The 24389-nt window shown below is 42.1% G+C and overlaps 1 protein-coding gene across 1 annotated transcript; it reads right to left on the bottom strand.

Annotated features, from left to right (window-relative positions):
- Positions 1-266: 266 nt before the first annotated feature.
- On the bottom strand, positions 267-23352 carry LOC115571574 (ovochymase-2). The gene is made up of 25 exons (XM_030401430.1): positions 23118-23352; positions 20469-20605; positions 19284-19377; positions 18132-18272; positions 17792-17889; positions 16043-16169; positions 15518-15742; positions 13827-14015; positions 11589-11729; positions 9694-9939; positions 9373-9558; positions 7915-8024; positions 7469-7569; positions 5818-6095; positions 4704-4867; positions 4430-4613; positions 4112-4330; positions 3493-3627; positions 3152-3370; positions 2864-3046; positions 2526-2638; positions 2339-2433; positions 1631-1920; positions 1315-1475; positions 267-848 (listed from the first exon to the last, which is right to left on the bottom strand). The coding sequence occupies exons 1-25, from the start codon at positions 23284-23286 to the stop codon at positions 657-659; spliced, it is 4197 nt and encodes a 1398-aa protein (XP_030257290.1). The 5' UTR covers positions 23287-23352; the 3' UTR covers positions 267-656.
- Between the last annotated feature and the right edge of the window lie 1037 nt (positions 23353-24389).

Here is a 24389-nt window from a genome sequence, read left to right as displayed (position 1 = left end):
TAATTAATTTGATATGGCAAGCAATCTGCAAAGTAACTTACAAATAAATATAGTTGTGTAAACGTACAATATCTGCCTCTAAAATTTAGTAAATTTTAAGCATGAAGTTGCAGAAAAGTAAAGCAGAAATACCTAAAAGTTGTACTCGGGTACAGTATTTGACTAAATGTACTTAGTTACATTCTATTGCTGGTGTAGCAGCAGTAAAGTAACACACAGAAATAATACAAAACTATTTTCAAGGATAAAAAAAATCACTTGGACAATTAAGTTTACAGTGTAGAGTTTTTAATATAGTTTGTACAACAGCATCCTTATCATAATAATAATTACAGGAAAGCATATAGTTTGCATAGAATAATTCAATATGGAGTTTATAGATACAATCAGTCATACATCAATCAATTTACAAGCTCAGCTCTCTAACTTTACATTGTTTGGTATTTCCTTAAAATGTTTGGTTTCTTTAACTTGTATGCTGTAAAATGTATTAAATATCAAATATAGCTGAACATAAATTGTTCTAACACTGTCTTAGTAGTGAGATGCCTTATTATAGCTTAAATGTGTCATAAAAGAACATATGAACACTCCGTCTGTAGCTGAAGAAACAACGTGCTGTTAAAAATCTTTACTTCCAGATGTGAGTGAGATGTTTAGTTGGTTTTGCCATCTACATAAATAAACGTCTTTATGTTGTCTTCGATCCAGTCGCTGAAGGCAGACACGCGGGTGAACACTGAGGGCTTCTTGTCTTGGATGCAGCCCTGAGGTCCGAAGCTGACGATGCCGTGCACCTCCCAGGTCTCTCTAGCGGACGTGCAGGCAAAAGGACCTCCGGAGTCACCCTGCGGGAGAGCAGAAGAGAAAGTGTTGAACATTTTGATTTTGATAGTCACCATAAATCATCTCTTTGTGTCCTGGAGTTTGTAAAGGTCGGTCTTTGTCAAAAAGGTGACATGAGTTTTCCTCAGAGAGGTGAATGTCAGCTCTATTGCATTTTTAAAACCTTCACTACAGTTCTGAAGGGTTTTTTGCTACATTTCTAATATTCCCAGGCTCTGTTTGCATGATCACTCATTACTGCAAACAAATAATGTTCCTATTTTTCCCATGTCCAATTATGCCTGAAAACCGTGCAGCCATTTGCAATCAAGGCTGACTGACCACAAACAAAAACAGTTGACAGGGTGTTACATAAAAGACAATCAGGAGAGGCCTGGACTCTTACGTAACGTGTGAGAGAACAACCGAGCACCATCATCATCTAAAGGATATCAGCGGGTTCTGCTAACATGTTTTTATTCTTCTCACCTGGCAGGCAGACTTCAGCTCATCTGGAGACTCGTATCCGGCACAGATCATGGAGGGCCTGAGGCTGTCCCACCAGTAGGCAGGTTGGCTGCAGGTGTCGAAGTCAACGATGGGAAGGGCTGCCTGATTTAGCTTCTGGGCCACTTGGGGGAACAAGTTGCCTAAGATAGAAGTAAAAGTTAATGTTGGTGCGCTCTTTGCAACAATCGGGGGTGAGTAAATATTTAGAATCCAAGGCCCCAAATAGATATGATGACTCTACAGCATAACGACTACAGCTCCATTGCAGGAAATTGAAATTCACGATCCCTTCTACCTTTCTCGTCTCCCCAGCCGGTGACGAAGCAGGGTGTCCCGGGTGCCATCACATGCCCAGGTGTGGGCATGCAGATGGGGCTGATCTCCTTTGTCATTTTCACAGGCTTGGCCAAATGCACCAGGGCGACGTCATTGGTGATGTCACTGGGATCCTCTTCGTAGATGAACCCCTCGTGGCGGATGATGCCATCCACCATGTAGCATTCCTCCGCTGAGGGAACGTCCATGGAGGAGTTCATGTGGTGTTTCCCCAAACACATGCGCCAGTAGGAAGGTTTATTCAGCGGGCTGGAAAGCAGTTACAAGATCGACGGTGAACGTTAGAACTTGTTTTACTTTTTCCTTTGGTCATTGTGCAAGCTGGCAGGCACGATAAAGTGATCTTTTTGGCTACTTAGTGGCAGTGGAAACAAGTTGCGAACACAACACTGACATATATACACTTATGGAGCAACTCTGCTTTTAGCTCTGTTTTTGGTCTCTACCAACTCCTGATGGAAATATCTGGTTCCTTAACTGCTAGTTCTTAAATCTGCCTGTCTGGTGTCTGGTGGTGAGCAGGTTGTGTAAAATTCAGATGACTGGAAAAAGAGCTACGAGGAAAACATCCCTGGGTCATGTTGGTACAATGATTACAGCTTCTTTTAAAGAACTGTGAGCCTTTCAGATGCCGTGTGCTGCCAGCCTTTCTGTGTTGGTATCTTACAACATGAAACAGTGGGCAGCAGTCAGGATCCATTCCTCGTGGATCAAAGAACCTCCACAACCGTGCATGTAAGGTATCGGAGGCATGGGTGAGGCCTGGGGGAAAAGTAATACATTCATTCAGAATGAAATTTTTTTTTTCTCTGATTGGTTATGAGGCACACAAGAGAAACAGGTGTTGGCTGTACCTGCATGGAGACTTGCCAGGGCCAAGAGTGGGGGATGGCCTCCTCCCCGTTAACCACCCTCGTGGCAACTGTTTTGGGTTTCACTGCTGGATTTCCGCAATCTGCCGGCCAGGCTGGGAGAGATTATGTACAATTAACCATCTATAACTAATGTGTAACTTATTGAAAATGCATTTCAGCAGGTAAAGTCAATGGAAGACTGCATTAAAACTTAAAAATCTGACATCAGGGGATTCAGTTTCAGATCCCGCTGCAGTTTATACAATCTGAGGAAGCTTCATTTTGAAAGTGGAACCCCGCATGAGAAACGGGGCAGCTATGACTTTGACTACACTTACAGATAGTGATGTTGTCCCATGGGTTGGGAGGTGGAGCAGGTAAAGTGGGGAAAACAGTGAGATCAGTGGTCCAGTAGCCCCAGAACCCACTCTGTTGATTGTCCCAGTTAGTCATAAAGCGAATGATGGCTGTGTCGCCCGTGATGCTGAGTACGGGTGGAAGGCCAAAGCCGCAGAATCGACCTGAAAAAAACAGACAACACCAGATCGTTTTCTCGCCACTGATAAAACTGAACATACTTACAAAAACAAAATAAACACAAGAGACTTTGAAGAACAATTACCGACCTAATGATGTCATGTTTTGATTGAAGAACTCCACGTAGTCCACACAGTCTCCAAGCACGTTTATAGCTTGCAGCTCAAAGTGAGTGAAGGCGACATGGACCGTTTCTGCTGCGGGAATACTGATATGCCATGTGCACACAGACTGGGCTGGGTAGTCAGCGGGCCACTTAGGAGAGGTGATTTCGCCCTGTTCACTGCTGAAGCTCCCTCCACAAGGAACTGTGTGTGTGTGTGTGTGTGTGTGACAGGGGAACCGAAAAGAAGAAACAATGAGATACATCAGATTTCCTTGAAGGCTATTCCCTCCGTGTCCTGTCAGCTTCACTTTTCCCCCGTCTTACCTTCAGTAGGATCCACTGCCCTCCAGGTAGCCTTGAAGCCGGTGTCGACCACCTTGTCATTGGAGGAGAAGCTGATGTGAAGCTTGTCTCCATTGCTCACCAGGTCTGCAGGAGGCACATGGCTGCAGAATGTACCTGATGAGAAGTGAACAGTGAAAGTGAACAGCTTACTCTTCGAAGGTATTCTGTCCTGAAAGCTTGTTGGTTCCTTCTGTTCTATGTTTACATCATGCTTGCACGACACATGAGATTTATGGCTGAGACACAGGAGATCACAGAGCAGTAGGCTCAGATCTACAGCTGTTTTATATGTCAGTGTACTGCAAGGTCAAAAACTGGCAAAAGTTGATTGCCTTGATTTTCACCAAACACCTGTCATTGTTAGGATCAATGAAAGTTAGGTGTTTTTTAAAATTGTTTTTATCATGAATAAACGTAAATAATTAATATCAGTGAAGTTACCAGCGTCATTCACACATACTAATAGACTGCAGTCAGTGTGCTAAAGTGGCTGAGAGGGAGAAATGCGGTGTAACGTGAAGCGAAGACATCAGATCAGTGAATAACTCAGCAAATGTGCCGTCAGCTGGAGAGAGTAAGGAGGCAGATATTCACATACCTAGACTTCCTGTTTTGTCTGTGATGGTGACTTTGTCATTAAAGCACATCTGACTCTCCTCCAGGGAGAATCTGTGGAAATGGAGGTGGACCACTTTGCCGACAGGCACCTGGATGTTCCACTGGCATCTGGCTTTGTTGCTGTAGCTGCCTGGGTAACCCATCGAGGACACCGTGCCATTAGTGCCAATCAGGTTCTTTGGCCCTCCACAGCCAGACGCTACACGGAGAGAACAGAGGGTCAAAATGGGCAAGAAATGATTTGACTGTATTTAGGTTTAGAGCAAAGTGGGTCAGTTTAGACCAGCTGGATTCTTACTGTGCTCGTTGTAGATGTCCCTGCGGATGACGTTTTCGATCCAGGGAATGTAGGCAGAGGAGCGGGTGAACACGGACGGCTTCTTATCCATTATGCAACCGACAGGGCCAAAGCTGGTTATACCGTGAACTTCCCAGGGACCACCAGCGGCATCCTGGCACACCAGAGGACCGCCTGAATCTCCCTGTCAAACATCAGAAGCAACATCAGAAGTTAGATGTGTAAAATCATCACCCTGACAACCAGCCCTGCTCTCTTGAAGGACTTGTTTTACCTGACAGACAGACTTGAGCTCATCGGGCAGGGTATAACCACAGCAGATCATGGAGGTCTTGACCTGGAACCACCAGTAGTCCATCCTCTTGCAGGTGTCGTACGGCACAACGGGCAGGGCCACTTGATTAAGGGCCTCTGCAACCTTAGCATTCATGGAATCACCTAAGAATCACAAAAAAACATTTAGATTATTAAAAAGATCTTAACTTGTCACACTGAGGAGAATAAATACAGGATGTATTTACAGATTAAGTCCAGCAGAGGGCATGCAAACTATGCAATTTATGAGGAGTGAGCGTCTCCTGATGTGGTGGATTATTGTATCATTTTAGTGTATAAAATAACCACTTCGAAGTACTTAAAAGACGTGAGACTATCTGTGCACAAACCCCAGGAATCAAGAGATATTACTGGAACATATGATCCAAAAATGATGCAGTGATAATCTCTGATTTTTGGAAACTATCCAGAGTTGATGTCATCCCAGATACTGCAGAAATAAGGTCATATTTGGACCTTGTATGACAAAAACAAAAGATCATCCAGTATCTTAATATATTATATATTCTCATGAAATACATTGAGGCCTGATATGGTGCATTCTGTTAAGACCCGCGGCACGTTTGATTGACAGCTCATTTGAGCCACTTACATGCCATCCTCTGGGCTATTTATGCATCATGTAGCCGATGAGATTTCAAATCCAAAAATCTATTGTTTGATTAAATTTCTAAAGCCACACATTTTGAAATTATGCAAGTTTGTGTAGTTTAATGTGTTTTGCTCTTTCAATAGGCTATTTCTTTCCACTATTTTGTATTCATAAAGTTAGTGCAAATAAGAGTATAAAGAACCTTACTGAGTTTTTACCCCTACCCCTGATGTCAAAGTATTTCCTTACAAAAACAAGTGTTAAGTGTTCATTTTCAGTTTTATTGTTATCTAATTTGAACTTTGACCATGTAAGGTGATATTATGTGGACCCATTGTGTTTTCAAGCTAATAGGAGCAGTTACAAATCACCCACGGGCTAATTTTCAGGCCAGTGTCCGATCATAATATTCTGAATATGATGAGTATAAACATGCAAATGTGGACTTCATGTGCAGTACCAGTCTCATCTCCCCAGCCACTGGCGTAGCACTTCTTGCCCCCAGATAGCACTTCTTCCACTGAGGGAAGGCAGGCAAACGAGATCTCATCAGTGGGTGGCACATCTCCGTCCAGCCTGACCAGAGCAATGTCAAACTCCACCGTGGGCACCGTGGGGTACTTGAACCCCTCGTGGCGATAGATACCAGTCACACCGAAGCAGTGCTCACTCGGCTCTGTGTAGGTCAGGTTGTGCTTGCCGAGGCACATGCGCCAACGCTGCAGCTCATCAGCGTATCTGGGCAAAAGATCAGCAGATGAATTAATAATGAGTCCACACAGTTTACAGTAAACATACAGAGATACGTATGTAATTTCAATTCAGTTCAATAGGCTTTATTTGCATGACATTTTGCAGTTGAGTTATTTGTTGATTGATTTGAACTATAACTGTGAAAAATGAGGCAGGAAATTAATAAATACTTTAAATAACAATATTAGTCATAATAACTAGTCACTAAGGCTCTTAAATACATGTAGTGGAGCAAAATTACAATATTTGTCTCAAAAAAGTAGTGTAGTGAGTAGGATGGCAAAACATTTAATTGTAAACATTTATTGTACTTCCATTCCATCACTGTATATATACTGTATATGTATGTACACACACTTAGGCTACATACATGTACATAATCATACAATGTACACTTTTTTTTATCAACTTTTTTCTCTTTTCTCATGGCAGGAAGTGACATACTCCACAGAGGACACTGCATGTTAATTATTTTACTCTCAGAATGAGGAGGAATTCCTCCCTGTCTGTCAAACGCTGGCAATCAGGTCAGTGTTTTTACAATTTTGAGTGTGTAATTTTTACATTCAGGCAAAGTTGCTGTAATCGTTGTTGTTGTTTTAGCTAACGTCCTGTCCATTTTGCAGTCTCCTCCTCCGTACATAAGCATGCAGCGGTGAACAGACATGGCAGCAAACAGGCGGATCCTGCACGCCGCTCCTTCATGAGCAGACGGGACTGTCTCTTCATTGAGTTCTCTGTCCTGATTGGATGAAGTGGGCATAAAATGTATTCTCTCTTTTAATGCATGAGCAGGAGGAGGAGAGACGTGGGTTACCGACCAAACACTCCACATTACTGTGGGATTACTGTAGGAGTACGGAGCTACTTATCACTTACTTTGATAAAGATATTTCACTTACAGCAGCTTTAAAAAAGTGTTATTCTGTTTCACTGCATTATTCAAGATGACGAGATATTCGAGCGGTGTCTGTTTTTTCTGTGGGAATGTGCACTGTACACAGCACATTCACCACTGTGGCACATAACCTCGTATACATTCTGCTCAGGCTCACAGCAGAAAGCGGTACAGCACACAATCTCCTCAGTGTGCCATCATCCCTCTCTCTAAAGGCCACTGTAGGCCATTAGCCAGCAAGCTATCTCTAACAAGGCATTGCTCCTGCACTGTAATAAGCCCGAGGTAAGAGCACAGACACCAAACTGCCTGATGACATTAAGCAAATGGGCTTCCAGAAAGTTTGGGAAAACTCTGCGGATTAAAAGTGGCATTAACAAACCTGCACCAGCGTGTGTGTATATCTTAATGTGTCCTTGTACCTGTGCTGTATGTGGGAATGATGAAAGAGATCGTTTACCTGATGAAGCAGTGGGCTGCTGTGAGCACCCAGTTCTTATGAATGAGAGTACCACCACAGGTATGGGAGAAGCTGGGATCTGGACGGCTCTCCGGCCACACCTGAAACAAACACACACCGGCAGGCAGAGAAGAAGACACTGAAGACATTTGTGTACTGATCATTAAATATGTAAGCATATATCCTGCAGCAGTCAGTCAATCAGTGACACAGAAAAGACAGAGGCGTGGGGAACAAATGACTCTTTGATATCAGATTATGAATAAAAAATGAACCCCGTTGGTTTGAACAAGGCGTCCACCCAAAGATGATTAATTTATCTGCATCTGAATTTGCCCTTTTAAAACAAAACAGAACAAAACAATATATATTCTGCTGTTTATTCTGTGAATTCTGATGTCATTAGCTGTATATTTGCATGAACACATTTATTAGCGGACTCTCACCTGCATGGACACCTGCCAGGGCCAGGAGTGCGGCTTGGCCGGCTCTCCGTTCACAATGCGCGACGTAACAGTCGGAGGAATGGCTGGTCGCCCACACGTACTTGGCCAGTCTAGAAAATGAGAAGAAAACATTGTTATCCATCCTGTTGTCTGGTTGTCTGTGCGTGTATGATTGTGTTTGTGGTGCATTCGTGTATAAAACAGAGCTTGAATATACAGTACATATCTGCAGCCCACAGATAAGCCCCGTTCAGTTAATGGCTCAGTTGTTCCCATTTCAATTTTGAAATTTTTTACACTGCCGACTACAGCGAGCTATGTCCCTCTTTTTCTTGGCTTTTGATTGATCTAATCTGCAGCAATGTACTCAGTGTATCTTCATGCAAACACAACACAGTCCTCCTGCTGTGAAACAAATGATGGGTCCTGAACTGGACTCTCCAGGTCAGGCTCCTCGACATCCCAACATCACTACCCGTGAAGATATACTTTTATTGTGGTCATCCAAGGAGTTGACATTAAATTGTTCCAGTCGCTCTTGTCGCTCATCCCTTCATTTCTCACACTTCCTTCCCTCCTTCCTGTGACACATAGGGCACCTCTGGTCAGAGCCTGGCTGGGGGAAAAAAAAACCCAAGAGGCAGCAGAGTTCATCTATAAAACCCTATTTCAGCAATGGGCTCGGCAGGAGCCCGGGCCACCTGGGGCTCATCGCTGGGTGAAGAATGAGGATCAGCGAGGAAGGAAAGTGAAGCACTGGGCCAGTTCACATCATGCTCTCACATATCTCCTTGTTTTTAGTGCATATCTACTGAAGGCACCGGAAGGTGGAGGTGGGGGTATGAAGAAGGGGTGAGGATGGGAGGGAGCATTAATCAGATGAATATAAGGCAGAGCTCTGTGCAGCAATGCTTCTCTGCTAACCCGGAGATGGTTTATTGTATGACTGGAGGGATAAGTGAGTGGAGATTGCAAGTGTGAGGTTACATAATATATAAGAAATACAATATTTCACATTTGGCACTATGAAATACAGAGTTACTGTACAAAGTGCCGCACTACAGTAAACTGCAGCTGTGTGAAATCTTGTCAACTTCGGAGGTGCGGTTATTATTTTTAAAGGTGGGTGTGATTTAGGAGGATCTATTGGCACAAATGGAGTATAATATTCATAATTTTGGTTTCCATTAGCGTCATTGGTGTCTCTGCTGTTCGGTGCTGTGCAGGTATTCTACCGTTGATTCATCACAGATTTTATGCTGAAAACAGCTGCCTGTCTGTGTGTGGAACTGAAGGGAAATCAGGTGTTGATTCTCCTTGGGTTCATCCCTTTTGCATGAAACATCATCAGTTGTCAGCATGAAAAAATATAGAAAAGTGCAGCTAAAGTTTACTTTTAACATTTGCAGTGTAATGAAGGTTTTAGCAGACTGTGTCATGTTCATAGAGATACCCCACCTATCGTGATGTTGTCCCATGGATTGGGCTGAGTGGGCGGCTCGGTGGGCGCAGGCAGACTGTGGTTTGTCGTCCAGTAGGCCCTGAAGCCTTTGGACTCCGTAAACAAGTCTGAGCTGAAACGAATCACCAGCCTGTCGCCTGTTGTCTGGATGGAAGGAGGCAGCATGGTCCCACAAAATGGACCTAAAATATATTGAAACAATAAATATAGTAACCCACAGGACATACAAGTGCTAATGTAGATGCAGTAAAAAATTTTATAATCTATCATGAAAAAAATAAACAGTTTTGGGATCAGCCAGTCACAAACAAACGCACCGTGCTTCTCATTCAGCGCATTAGTCGAACTATTGATGTCGTACACCATTATGTTATCGTAGCATTTGGACGTTATGAAATCTTTGGCTTCGAGGTCAAAGTGCGTGAAGTTCAGAGTGATTTTCTCTCCAGAAGGTGCAGCAATGTTCCACATGCACTCCGTGTTAGCCTTGTAGTTCATAGGCCAGTTCTGGGACTTGATAACGCCGGTGTCCTCATGGGAAGAAAAGCCACAGCCTTGTATTTCTGAAACAGAGAATGACAACAACAGATACGTGATCATATTGTAATTATACAGGATAATAATTAGATAAGTGTACACGAGGTACAGTATCTGCCTATGAGAAGAGATGTCTTGAGGAGTAAATATACGATATATTAATGACATTTGCTCCATTTTACTCACTTAGTGCTGATATTCAGATCTGAAATATAAATATATTTCTGGGCAATGAAGGAAAGTAACTAATTTATGTTTATTAATGTATTTTTACCTTAACGGAGTAACATTTCACTCTAATCAATAAGTTTGATAGAGAAAGGGAAAATTGAAGTGAAAACAGACAACTTTCCCCCAGACAACTTGGTACTATTGCTGTCGCAAAGACAACTTGATCGCTTTCGTTTGTCCTCAGTGCAGCAACAATGGAGAAAACACAAGTTTGTTCATTCCTTTATTCTATAATGGAGATGTGAAAGCAGACAGAAATGGTGCCAATCTGCCTGCCTGACTGGATCGCCAGCCAGCCGTCATTTTTTGTCAGGAAATTTCGTGCCTGGCGCCAGACAAAACTGCACAGTGAAAGCGAGGTTTACAGGGAACCAATCTAAACACAGATGGTGTCATTATTACATCGCCATTACATTGTCCAATCAACATTTACTTTGTAATGATATGTGAAATTTATCATAAATTTTTCTTTCTGCTAAAAAAAGAAAAGGTCTTTTACCAGCTTGTAGAATAAGATTTTTATTTCTCCTGAGGGACATTTCTGTGCAGCAGAAAAGAAGTAAAGATTGCAATTGCAAACTGGTAAATGGTGTGGTACTGTATAAGAAAATGTGAGATGCAGATCCAAAAATATAGGTAAAATCCCAAATATATACAGTGTCCATATATTAATGGTAAAGGTTTCAGATATGTATGACTAAGTGGCATAAAACTGTGTATCACAATAAAAATGTGAGGTTTATGGTTCATCCCAGAACAAATATTGAACATTCTACACTATTTCACAAAAAAAGTCTGAAGAAAAAAAAAGAGAAGATGACTGGTTGCTCTTTGTGACACAAGGTTGGTAATAAATTGTGTCGGATGCTCTTGGAAACGGGAGAAAGGGTGATTACCAAGGCAGTCCAGGCACTCGAGAACAGAAAGTATCAATATATCAAAGAACAGAGAAGAAAGTGTTAAAAAGCGTTTGTTGTGGTGACTAAATCATAAAAAAGTGTGTTTCAAGCACCGGGGCTTGCTATAATTTCTAATTTCCTTTAATTTGTCCAGTAAAGATTTAGTAAATACAATGTGTCTTTTGTAACATATTAGACTAACCGAAAGTATCAGTGGCTGGAAACGGGTTGCACTAAAATCAGGGCCTTTAAGTACTTTTTCCACCATTGCACGTGGGGTCTCACCTCATTTTCATCCCTCATAATCGTGATAAAGAAGAAGATAAAGCAGTTTTATCTCGCCTTTTATGCTTCACACTGTACTCTGACCCCTGCTGAGCAAAGTTCCCACTGCCTATGCAGTGACTTTGCCTTTTCTATAAATACGTGACAGAGGAGTGAAATGTTTTATGGTTAGGTTTAATGAGGTGTTGAGCTGCTTCAGCAGATGTGAGTGTGTTCTGGTTTGTGTGTGTATGTGTTGTGCACGCACGTGTCCTTAGTACCTGCGATATCCTCGGGGTACACAGCCTCCCAGCTGGCAGAGAATCCTCGGTCTGTGAGGCGACTGTCGGACTGGAAGGTGACAGATATTGTGTCACTGGCACTGACTATCACCGGGGGGATGAGGTAGCCACAGTGTGTGCCTGAGATTGAGGGAGGAGGAGGGACAGGGGGTAAAAGATGGAGGCAAATGAAGAGAGAAGAGCCCGGATTAGACGGACGGTTGAGAGAATGTAGCTCAAGCAGATGAGATGGGTAAATACTGTAAAGGCTGTTTGCTGTAAGTAAGTGTGTGCTGGTGCGAGGCTGGGTGTGTCATGTCATGTGTGATTGATGGATGGAGATGCTGACCAACAAATTAAGGTGACTTCACTGTCTGAGTGTGAATTCATCAGCTAACTGAGCACAATCATAGTTTCGCTGTGCCTCTCTCACGTCAGAAAAGTCCAATATTTTCTCTGCCTTTCAGCCCCTATGAGAAAAAACTGTATCAGTTTCTTAGCTTCATGCTCAGCACGTGAACCAGTGAGCCAAAACAATTAGCCGATTCTCAGTGGGATCTACAGAACTAGCATCACAGCCCTTTCCCCTTACAGGCAGTCATTTGTTAACTGGAGCTTAAAGCGACGCTATTAAACATCGCAAGAGCTCATGTCGCTGTATTGGTGTTGCTCCTGGACAGTGATGTGCACAAGGGGGGGGGCCCAATTGTTGACAAACGTGCGCTAAAGTGCCCTCCTGGGAGCCAAAAAAGCGTGCCAAAGTGCCCTCTTGGTTGGCAAAACACACTAAACTGCCCCCTTGACTGGTTAAAACATGATAAACTGCCCTCTTGGGAGCCAAAACACGTGCTAAAATGCCCTCTTGGGAGCCAAAACATGCGCTAAAGTGCCCTCTTGGGAGCCAAAACGCGCGTTAAAGTGCCCTTCTTTTCGTCCCTGCCCTTCAAAAAGTCTGTCCACGCCACTGCTCCTGGAACATCATAATACAACATAAATTGGCTCTATGTAGCAATTTGTAGCAGTTTATGTGTATCAGTCACTTTGTTGCTGGTCATTTTTGTGAGCGGATTGTAACGTGATGTGAAAAATGAGACCTTCCCTTGTTTCTCTCTTGGTTGCCTTTATGTTGCTAAATGCTGCTGGACTGTGAATTTCTTTGTGAAGGACTCTGGTAGGATTTTCTGTGACAGTCAAAAGGATGTGACTTTATGCCTGCCTCGTCACAGTGCCTCTCAACACTCGCTAACAGAGAGGAACAGTGGCTGGTTAGTCTAATAAATGGAGTCTATTAACATAAACTAATAACCAGCTTCCGGCAGTACAGAGAAGCTCCACAGAGCTCCTTAAATGTTGCTCCTTAATTGCAACTGATCAATCATTTTTTTGTAATGTCGCAGCATCACAGTGTTAAATGTGGTGAAAGGGTTTTTTTAATTTCTAACCCAAACCATCTTTTCCTAAACCCGACCAAACGGAGAGAAAACTGAAAAGAAGAGAAAAAGTAATTGAATATTTATCTAAAACGAACCAGCAGTGAACTGATGTGAGCCACAGTGTACCTTACCGCTTATGAAGTTTTTAGTAGTATAAGGAATATTGGGGCGATTTACTTCTTTCATAACTCACATAATCCAACTTTAAAGGCCCTTTGAAACCTTTCAGGCTCCTCGCGTTTTCAAACCTCAGCTGCTTATTCCCATTTCTGCTTCTCGTTTCTTGCTACAAACACATGCCCCACGAAATAACAGGACGCACCCGTTAACACACTCCTCCTGTCACCTATCTGTGTGTGTTTTCACAGAGAGCGTGTGCTTCTATATCTCAGCGCTTTAGTCCTTGAGAGCTCAGCAATAGATAAAGCGGTATCAGCCTGACTGCAGCCAGTGAAGTGAATAATAATGAGATGTAATTTATAGTTTGCTGGGCTCTGAGCAAAGAAGATCCTAATCGACAGTTTTAAAGCAGGGGGACGGGTACTGTGATATTCATACAGCGCTAGAGTCGTTAGTCGAGCAACGTGCAGCAAAAACAAGCCAAAGTCCTCTTTCATACTGACAGGTTGAATTATAAACCGATGTATATTAACTGTTTGCTGGGTTGCTGTAGCATCCAAATTGCTATTCAGGCTACACAAAGACAGACGTGGCCCTACAAACAGGGATTGCATTATGCAGAAATAGCAGAAAAACAAGTCAGTGTTTTGGATGTGAAAGAGTAAAAGATGCAGCCGTGGCTCACCTAGTGTGCTGTACTTGTCTGAAATGATCAGCTTGTCCTCCTTGCACTGTCCAGTCTCTCCTGTGATGGCAATGTCAGTAATCTGAAATTTAATCAGGAATCCTTTGGCCACGACGATCTCCCAGGAGTTATTTGCGTGAGCAGGATATGAATTTGGGAAACCTTCGGACTGGATCACTCCTTTACGCCCTGGAGGAAGTAATGTTGAAAACAATATTTGATCATATTCACATTTGATTGTGTGAGTCGTCTTAAGAAGAAGAAGGGAACCTGGATCAATAGCTGAGTTTTCTGTGTGAGTTAATCCTCTTTCTTTTGTTTTTTAATTGATGAGGACCGGCCCGCTTTGATACAATACAGCCACATGAACAGGTTCATTATGCAGTACCTTAAGTGGCCACCGGAGAGCAAAGGTCTGACTTCCAATAGCTTTAACACAGTGATGAATAGATAAACCTCGAGGGGGATCTCTCCTCTCCTGCACAAAGAGCTGCTTGCATTCATCCTCAGCTGTCACTTTGTAAGAGCAGTGTTTGTGCCGGGAAAAGTGCACATGGAGGCACAATATTTGGCCAGCAGATGACCCTCACAGACCATGTGAGCACCTACAGTAGATAATGATATTGTAGTATGTTGTGTAGCAGCATTAACTCCCAAGAGATAACTGATTAACGTTAATAATAAGAAATCTCTGAAGTCAGTTAAAAACAAGGCCGTGATGGACGATTTTGTTAAAAGCTGTTCAGCCACATTGAGGCTGATGCTGTCATTTGGTTATTGGAGGTTGTCAAATATGATGAGGGCATGTTTCCTTTCCACACACAGTGACAGTTGTTCTGTCACTATTTGTCTCCGTCCCTGTCTCTCGGTCTCTGCGTTAAAAAATATTGTAGAAAAAGAGTTTTTAAAAAAAGGTTATTTATTGACTTATTGCTTCAGTCACGTCTGTTTGAGACTGAAACCCATCAAATTTAGGCCAACATTACCAACATCTGTAATTATAAGGTCCATCCGAAATTAAAATCATGGTCACCCTGCATGCTTTGTAAAGTAACCAAAAGGCTCAATCCAGAGAAATGCACAGGGCCCATATTCAGAAGCAGTGCCTTCAAATGGGCTATTAAGACTTCTGTAAGGTTGTGATGTCATAACTTTACAGACACTGACCGATTTTTTCTACCTTAAAGAGGAGACCTTTTATGCTTTTTTTTCGTTTTTTCTCCTTTCCTTCAGTCTTTCATATAGGTTATGGGCGTGTAAAAGGTCTTGAAACTGCTCCTGAGAGTGTCTCCTTTAATTCTGTGACTTTGTGACATCACACATCCTCACAGAGTCACACTTCTGTATTTGCCTAGCGGCTAATTTGGCATGAAAGAATGATTTTAGCACAGCTGCTCTGTTGTTGTTAGTTGTGCTTGCTCAGGTGTGGCCGAGCTGACCAATCAGAGGAGACCTGGTATCCTTAAAGAGACAGGAGCTGAAACAGAACGCTCAGACAGAGGGGGAATACAGTGCTACAGCAATGCACAGTTTGAGGAAATTGATGTGTTTTTGAGCATTAAAAAATATAAACCTATTCTAACAGTCGACCAAAAAAAAACTAAAAACCTAAAAAATAGCCTAATATTGGACATTCAAGCAAAGAAGAGGAAATAGTGAAACAGAAAGGTAGATTTGGAGAGAATACTTACCAGAAGTTGTCGGGGTTGGAGTGGGCCTTGTTGGAGTTGTTGTGGGTCTGGTTGTCGTTGTGGGTCTGGTTGTTGTTGGGGGTGGTGCAACAGTCGGGAGACTGGACTTGGTGTAAGTTGCTTTGAATCCTTTAGAAGTCAAACTCTGGTCCGTTTTGAAGCGGACAACCATTGTGTTGCCGCTGGAAAGCACTGGCTTTGGCATTGCGCCACCACAGAATGTACCTTTAGCGGATGGTAGTCAGCGTTAAAAAGTGATGAACAATATCGGAAGATTGTGCAACAACAGCAACATCTACATATTTCAGTTTAGATGATTGAGTTTAGATCAATTTAACTTTAACCATGAAGTCTATGCAGACATACTTTGATCCATTAAGTTCAAAATAGACTCCAGAGTCTCTTTCCACTGTACAACTTCCCAAACTTTTAATTGAGCTCATCTTTTATTCATGGTGCAAAGTCTTCTTCCTCTTGTTTCCCACACTGCATATATACTAGAAACTTGTTTAATGTCATGCTTACCTAGTAAAGAAGAGCCAGCCTTGTCACCGTCATAGACCTGCACATAGTCTCCACAGACATCAGGGACCAGGTCAAAGGAAGTAAATGTCAGCCGAACCTTTTCGCCCTCAGGCACCGTGATTCTCCACTGATCCAACATAAAAATAAAGTACAAAGAGACACACAGCAATCATTTGTACCTCCATCGCCAAATAATTTCCACAAATAAGTATATGCCAGATCTTGTTATGCACAGCCTATTTTGAAGACCGCAAATGGCAACAGTTGATTTTCTGCAGAGCTGCATTTTGACACACTTGAATTGATACCTAAATGTGATTCAGCTCCTGTTTGGACAGGTGCTGACCTGTAATACTAAACCACAGCAAGATGAAATCATGATGACAGCCAAATAACACCATCTGACTTCACATCCAAACCCAGCGTGCGAGCCCTGACATTAAAATTGACCCAAATAAAATGAGATGCATTAATCACAGCTCAAGACTTAATGCCAATGTGACAGTGCTGAAATCCAAAGATGATGGATTTACTTCGAGATGCCAATCTGTAATCTTTACATGCTTATCAATACTAACACGCTGTTTACCACTACAGTAAATCTAATATGGCATGGTATAATATCCAGGACATCTTCCTATTAGTGAGATGCAGTTAATTTGCACAATCCACTATCCAATTATTTTGGAATAAAACTGAATAAACCTCTATGACGTATGTTTCTCACTCTAAACCAATCTGCTTTTTGAAGTCAGTAGATTTAATTGGCATGGATTTACATAATTAGTGGCAGCAGCTTTCAAACTAAATTCAGCTAATCAATGAATCTAACTGAAGACATAATCCACATGTTCACAAAGAGGTAGCCCTTGAATAACATTACAGACGCAACAATGCAACCTGTGACCACTAAGAGTATACGACTGCTATGTCTAGTTCAGGTTATTTAACCTTCCACATTGTAAATAGTAAATAAAACACAGATTTCCTGAAATATTTTACACATTGCTGAAATGAATAAAATTCCTCTGAAGTTATAAACTGCTTTAAAGTCCGTAAAAGCATATTTTCTCTATCAACTTCTTTCCGTGTCTGCATATTTTAGCATAATGATTTCAATCAGGCGAAAACAACTTGCCTGGATCTATCAAAAGTTTGAAAATCCAGCTACGCCTACTCCAAGGTGATTAACCCAACTGCGTGCCCCAAGTCACACCATTAAGATGGCCCAAATTACATTTGGTGCTGGACGAGTAGCTAGAGTACATTTAGTTAATCAGAGCTAGAATTAAAAGATTCTCAGTTATAAAACGGCTGTGTCTGGGAAAATGCTTACGTGAGCATGAGACGGAACCGATATAGTAAAGCTGCGGCCTGTAAAACCGAAACAATGTGCTGAAAGGCGCAAAAAGTGAAAGTTGCAGAGAAGGGTGATATTTCTCTACAGGTTTGCCAACGACACTGTTTTAATATAACCACATCAATTATAGCAAAAATACAACAATGCTATAGTTGATTAGGTAAAAAAGAATAACTGATCCTAGTAAAGTTTATTCCGAGTCAAATATTTATTTCCAGTCTGTCGCAGAGTGCACACTGTGTAAATTGGTGTACTACAACCTAACATCCTAAGATAAAGGTCAGCGGTGCCTCTTCAGATGTAAACAACCTCAGTGTAAGTGAATGGTACCATGTAGCTGTCATACTGGGGCTTTTATTGTGTCTCCTCTCCTGTGTGAGTGGCCGTACCTGGTACAGCGCTCCATTTGGGTAGTTCTTCTCAGGGAAGCCGGGGGTCATCATATCCCCCTGGTCACCTTGGAGAACGCCACCAGCTTCGGCTATTTCTGGCACCAGGGATGGAGGGAGGGTACTTCATACATGCACCTCAAGGATACTCGCAAAATGCACCCCTCCAGCCCCACCCACCCCCATTTTCATTCCCCTTCCCAGCCCCTCTCTTCATTCCACACCCATCCCTGCAACATTTACTTTCTAGGTCAATCACACACTGTACGACAGACATCCAACATTATTCCAGAGTCAAGGCAATTTTCTTTCTGAGATGGATTCCCACTCATCTTCTTACCTGGCGCGAGCTCTGGAGACACAGCTTTGTAATGAGCCTTGAAGCCTTTGTCTGTTTTTCTGTCATTGGAGATGAAGAGCACCGACAGGCGGTTTGTAAGTGACACCAGCGGCTTGGGCTTGGTGAAGCCACAATATTTACCTACAAAACCACAAAAAATATGGTGTAAGCAGTACAATTCAGCGCAGCTTAATTCATTTACAATAAGAAAAGAAGGGTTAACCGTTAAAACAGAATATCACATAAAGATCGCAAAGGACACAGAAGTGATGAAAATGACGACAGAAAAAACCCCAAACTAACCCCAGTGATCTAATAAAACAAATATAAAGGGACACAATGTGACCATAAAGAGATACAAAATCACTACAAAGACGCACAACGCAACCACAAAGAGATAAAAACAACTAAAAAGAGACACAGAATTACCACAAGACGATGGGAAATTACCATAAAGTGACACAAGACAATCACAATGACACAGAAAACAACTACAGAGGATCACAAAAATGATGCTACACAACCACATAATGATGCATTCAACTTCAAAGAGACCCCAAAACATTTTGTTTCTTTCAGTCTGGGTGTCTTTCTCCTGAAACAAAGGCAGGGCATTGTGTAGACTATCACATACAGACATGTATTGATATATTAGACGCTTTAAAGTTCCTCATTTGGCATCCATTGCTACACTGAATAAATATTGTGACTATTAATCACGTAAAATGTATTTTTGCCAAACACCATGACTTTGACTCTGAGTCCTCACACATTTTTTAATCATTCAACAAATATGCCCTCTATTATTTGAATATGTGACCCAGTCTGTCCCGCCTGTGGGTTTATTTGCCTCTAATTAACTTCGAGAGAACAGAAATCAAAGATGTCTGTGAACCAAGCGCACTGCTTTTAACTCTGCAGCCTGGCTGCAAAACTAGCGGCGGAGTGTGTGTAGCTGTGAGTAAAAGCAGTGTGCAGCGGACCAGCAGGATTGTTTGGCTCACTGGCTGAGTCTGCCCATGGATGGATGGACTGATTCGGGCATGACATCAAAGCTGAAAGAGCTGGTGTATTTATCTTCATGCGAGTCTGTCTGTCTATCTGTGTGTCTCACCAGAATACGTTCAGCTCTTTACTAAATACATTCTTTACCAATGGTTCCCAGAGAGTCTTGCAGTGTGACGAAGTCTCTCGTGCAGGACTGAGAGTCCTCCAGAGCGAAGTCATCGAACCACAAATGGATCACCTGCAACAGAAACATGCAGAGGTGTTTCATCTTGCTTTTTTTTCTCTTTTCAATCTAAGAAGTTGATTGGAGAGACGGGCTGCTGACAGGGAAGGCATGGCAGGGGCTCAGTGTGAAATATGACCGCACGATGCATGTGTTAAGTGTGTGCCCCTTGTCTGTATGTTTATGTGTTTAAAGATAGAAAAGGGAAGGTAGAGACATGGAGAAAAGAGCCACAGCATCAGGCACCCGGGAAAGGCGGCCATGCTAACAGAGAAAGAAGCATCAAGGGTTTAGTTTCCTCCTGTGGGTGTGGGGAGGAGAGCTGAGGAGAATGAAGGAGACAAGGCAGCCATCTGTCCAAGACGCTGCCACTGCATTCATTCCAGCTGTCCTCCACTGCTTGGCCTCACATAAGACAGGGACTTGACAAACTGATTAGACGCCAGGCACCAACACTATAAAAGACTCTGTCTGATGTGGAGACAAGAGTGAATTGTTTTGATCGGCATTGTCCTGTAAAAAGATTAGATGAGATGATGCTGGAGCTCGGGGTTTTCGAGAGGAGAATTATTTTTGTGCCATTACAGAATAATCTCGTGTCTATAGAACACAATGATTCTTTTGTGCTGTATAGATAGAAAATCATAAAGATCTATTTCTAAACACTGTATTGCTCACCTCACCAAAAGGGACAAAGGCCTACAGTGAAGCTGCTGAAGCAACATCAATGGGGGCTATTACATGAAAGCCGGTATTGAAAAAATCTCTGAGCTTCTCTTTTGTCTAGAATCTTGATTATGCACACTGCTGGTCAATCTTAGAGGATTACGGCTATTAAAAGATTACAGACTTTGCATATCACTGCTATAACACTGTCTGACATAAACCGTTTCAACGAAAAAGGTTGAAAAATCGACGCAGGAGAACCGGGCATATTGTCCTTTTCATTCCACTAATTTGTCTTTCTTAAAAAGGTCAGAACCTTGTGCCTACATTACCCACAATGCAACCCGATTGCTAATGTAGCGCAGGTCCCTGGGAATGTGGCGCCACATAATTCACTGATTGAGGATTCGGAGAGAAGCAGTGATGCTGAGCCATGTCACCTTGCCAGGGTCCACAGTGATGTGCCAGGTGCAGGTCTTGCCGTTGTCGTAGCTGTTGGGATAGTTCCAGCTGCTGAAGGTGCCGGACTCTAGAGACAGCTGCTGGGGACCTCCACATCCTGACTCTTCCCCTGGAACTGTGAGACAAAGGAGAAGACACTTGTTACTGTGTTAAATCTTCTTCTTCTGCGCAGCTTCCACCCTGCATGGACTAAAAAAATATGCTGCCCATGGAAAAAAAAAAGCACCTTCATTACCCTCCCCTGAAACAAGACTAATTGTGTATTCCAGCAGGAGCGCCAGGCTTTGAGGCCAACTTTTTCGTAATTACAGCATCACGTGGCACACTGTGGCGCACAATGACTATTCCATAAACGTGCATTATGAAAGAAGCTGCTGTAAAAAGCCTGGATACATTTTTTTGAACGTCACAATCCCCCGCGAGGCTTGTTTCAGAGGTTAAGCCTAGAAGAGCCACAAGATTGAATCATTTTATCCCTGTTCAAGTTAAAGTCTAACTTTAGCATGCCAACATGCTCACAATGACGATGCTAACTTGCTGATGTTTAGCAGGTTTGAATGTTACAGTTTCTACAGTAACCCAGAGGGCACAAACCAATCACTGGCTCCTGAGAGGGCCTTTTGTGTTTCAGGCACATGCCACTAAATCCATCACACTTTTAAACGCTTTGTTAACCATCTTACTTTAGCATGTTAGCATTCAAACATTAGCTAATTAGCACTAAACAGACAGCTTTCCCAACAGCTCATGCTACTGGGATTTCACTATGTTTGCAGTTATTCGATCGTAATCTACATTTTGACCTTATGATAGTACAGGAAGCAAGTTTGAGGGATTCATCCTGAGGCGGACAACAACGGCTAAACAAAATTTCATGAAAATCTACACTACAGTTGTTGAAATATCTTAATCATAGCTAAAACTTCAAACCACATCGAAGTAGGTATCATGTTATAAATTTGACCTGCTGTGTGTGCTAAACGAAAAATCAAGGGGTCAGCAAAGTCAGTAGGATTCATCCTCTGGGGACCATGCATATTTGTACACAATTTCATAGCGATCCATCCAATAGCTGTTGAGATTTTTCAGTCTGAAACAAAGTGGTGGACCATGATTTATTAGTGCTTATGTGTGTTATTGTTCCAAATCTGGCACCACACTTCAAAAGGGGAAATATATGTATGGTTTCTGATGTGAAAAATCAAAATCAATGGAGATGCCTTGGCAACAGCATTGATTATGATCCACAGTTGCAGCATGTTTCCCCTGTGGCCAGGGCGTCTTCTGTTCCAGATTCTGGAGCACAGCTGTGTTTAACGACAAAAAACTGGAGCATATTCTGTCGTTTAGGCAGAACATAGCTGTCATCATTAAGACATTGTTGTTCTGTTATGTAAAACAAGCCATCCCGTTTTGGGGGGCAGTGATCCTTTTAATGCTTTTCATAAGGATAGACTGCATTATTCTGTTTTTTCCCGAGATCCAACACTGAAATAGAGCATGAATTGATCATACAGAGCAACATAGTGGAGGTCCTTACTCCTCATTGTGTGCTATTGGCCAACACAGTTGCACATGTTACACAGACACAAAGTGTGTAGACGGCTGCTGAAAGCAAATAGGTTCAGCTGATATTCGTTTAATCACTTCACACCTCTCATGCAAACACAAACAATTCTCGACTTCCATTTCTGAAGAAAGGCAGCAGAAATGTGTTTTTTTCCTGAGTAAGACTAGAATAAAAATCAGTTTTTTCAAAATGAAAAAGTATTTTAATTCCTTCAGGATAGTAAGAGACAGTTGGAGGATAGGAAAATAAATGTCAACAATCTGTTTTCCCAAAGATACTGACACGTTTTTATTCCGCAAAAGGTAGCAGGCGTCTGCAAAAACCCGATACGTTCACATTTTTAAGTGTCATAGGCCTACGTGCCATATTGACAACACGTGTCATATCACGTTCATATTACTTGTTGTCTTTGTTGGTACAGCCCTGGTGTTGTTTAAGTGCTATAGAAATAAATTTGACTTGACTTGATTTGACATTTAAGGTATTATATAAAAGTTTTACAACTAAATAGAAATAAACAGATGACGTTTTGTGTGACCTTTATCTGATTTCCTCTGCTATTTACATTTGATCTTCCAAATCATCAGATCATTATTGGCCACCGAGTCAAGTTAGGATAAATCTCCAGCTGCAGCCAATACAGGGGACAGTGAAAAACCACTGACAATAAAATTCATCATCCGTCGGCAGTGACTGCAGGTCCAATCTGACAAGATGCTTCTCGGTGTTGCTCGGTCACTGATGTGTGGCCTCAGGAAGCTCTCACTTTAGATTTCCCGTCGACATTCTTCACTGCTTGTCTTGTTGTATTTCCCCACAGCTACTGAAATGTTGACTACACAGAGTTTCTGGATGCAGGAGCACAAATGAGGCACTAAAACCTCCAGAAATAGAGAACTTTTTATTTTGTCTTGAGTAATGTTTAGAATTAAGATATCTTCATATAAATGTCTTTTGACTGTGTTGTTAAGGATTATTGTGTTGCATTGTTTACTTTTCTCTTTGTTTTGAGAACTATATAACTCATTATGAGCCAACACACTAAAGACACACTTACCTTCTCCCTCAGTTGAAGAGTCCCCTTTTTCATTGGCATAGACGACTGCAAGGCCGATGCAGACTCCCGTCATGGCCACGAAGAGAAATATCAGACACTTTTCCAGGGTGCTCAAACCCTTGGACCGATAGCGGCCCTTCTCCAGATCAAATTTCTCCATTTTCGCCATGGCAGGAGAGGATGCACCAAACTGAGCCCCGTCCAACAATTCACCAATTTATTAGCGTGAACACAAGGAGGTGTATCTGAACTTTGACAGCCCAGACGAACCTTGAGCTTCCCCAGATGTGGTGTTTAGGCAGGGCAGCCTGAGAGGGCCGGATGACGGCGAGCCATAAATCATACCGTATCATAACGATGAGTTAATGAGTATTGATAGTGTCCAAATCAAGAGGTCATCAGGGTATCTTTCAAGGGAACTGACGGAGATTAAGGGTAAAGGCGAACCTATCACCTGTACGATTCACTCATCCACTTCTCTGACTTTAACCTGTCAGTGTTTCCAGGGAGCTGAAGACATAATTCAATACGTCCGGATGGAACAGTAATGTGACGATACATTATTTCAAGGTTTTTTTTTTCAATTTGTGTTTGTGTTAATCACCCTGGAAATAAAGTGCTTTAATTCACTGTACCCACGACAGATAAGCAAAATCAGCGTTTGCTCGGCTCCAAGCAGCAAATTCATTATCTTAAAAACTGATGACTGAATGTTTTATTTATAGCGCTTTCATTTACAACACTCAGCATGAAATGTATCGATAGTCAACATAACAGATTTAAATCAGCAACAAGCCTTGAGAACAGATTGTGTCGGGCCGTTATCATTGAGGGCACTGAGTTTAAGCTCTCAGTACTTTTGTTTCTGTAGGTTTTGGCAACCTGGGCTTTAATACAGATGGTGGGTATTTTATACACTGATTGCAGCATTTTTAGATGAATTGATTTCAATTTCACACCTTCAATACCAACAAAATGATAAATTAATAAACATTACTGTATCATTATACCTGGACAGTCTGGCAGGGGGGGAGAAGGCTTTAAAACACAGATTGTCAATCAATAAAACTTTATTTTTACAACACCTCTATGATGTTGTTGAAGATAGTAGATATGCAGTTTACAGAAGCGGATATTAAGACAATAAAAGCGCACAGTAAATCAATTTGATACTGAAACGGAACGAGTGTTCTGTTCCTTATCTGTACATCATTCTTTTACAGAGCAACATTATCGTACAATCTTCGTCCCCACCCTCACCTATGGTCATGA

Source organism: Sparus aurata, chromosome 1 (assembly GCF_900880675.1).
Source record: "Sparus aurata chromosome 1, fSpaAur1.1, whole genome shotgun sequence".
Taxonomy (NCBI): Eukaryota; Metazoa; Chordata; class Actinopteri; order Spariformes; family Sparidae; genus Sparus; species Sparus aurata.
The sequence above is the reverse complement of the archived record's forward strand: the minus strand, read 5'-3'. Positions and strand labels throughout refer to the sequence as shown.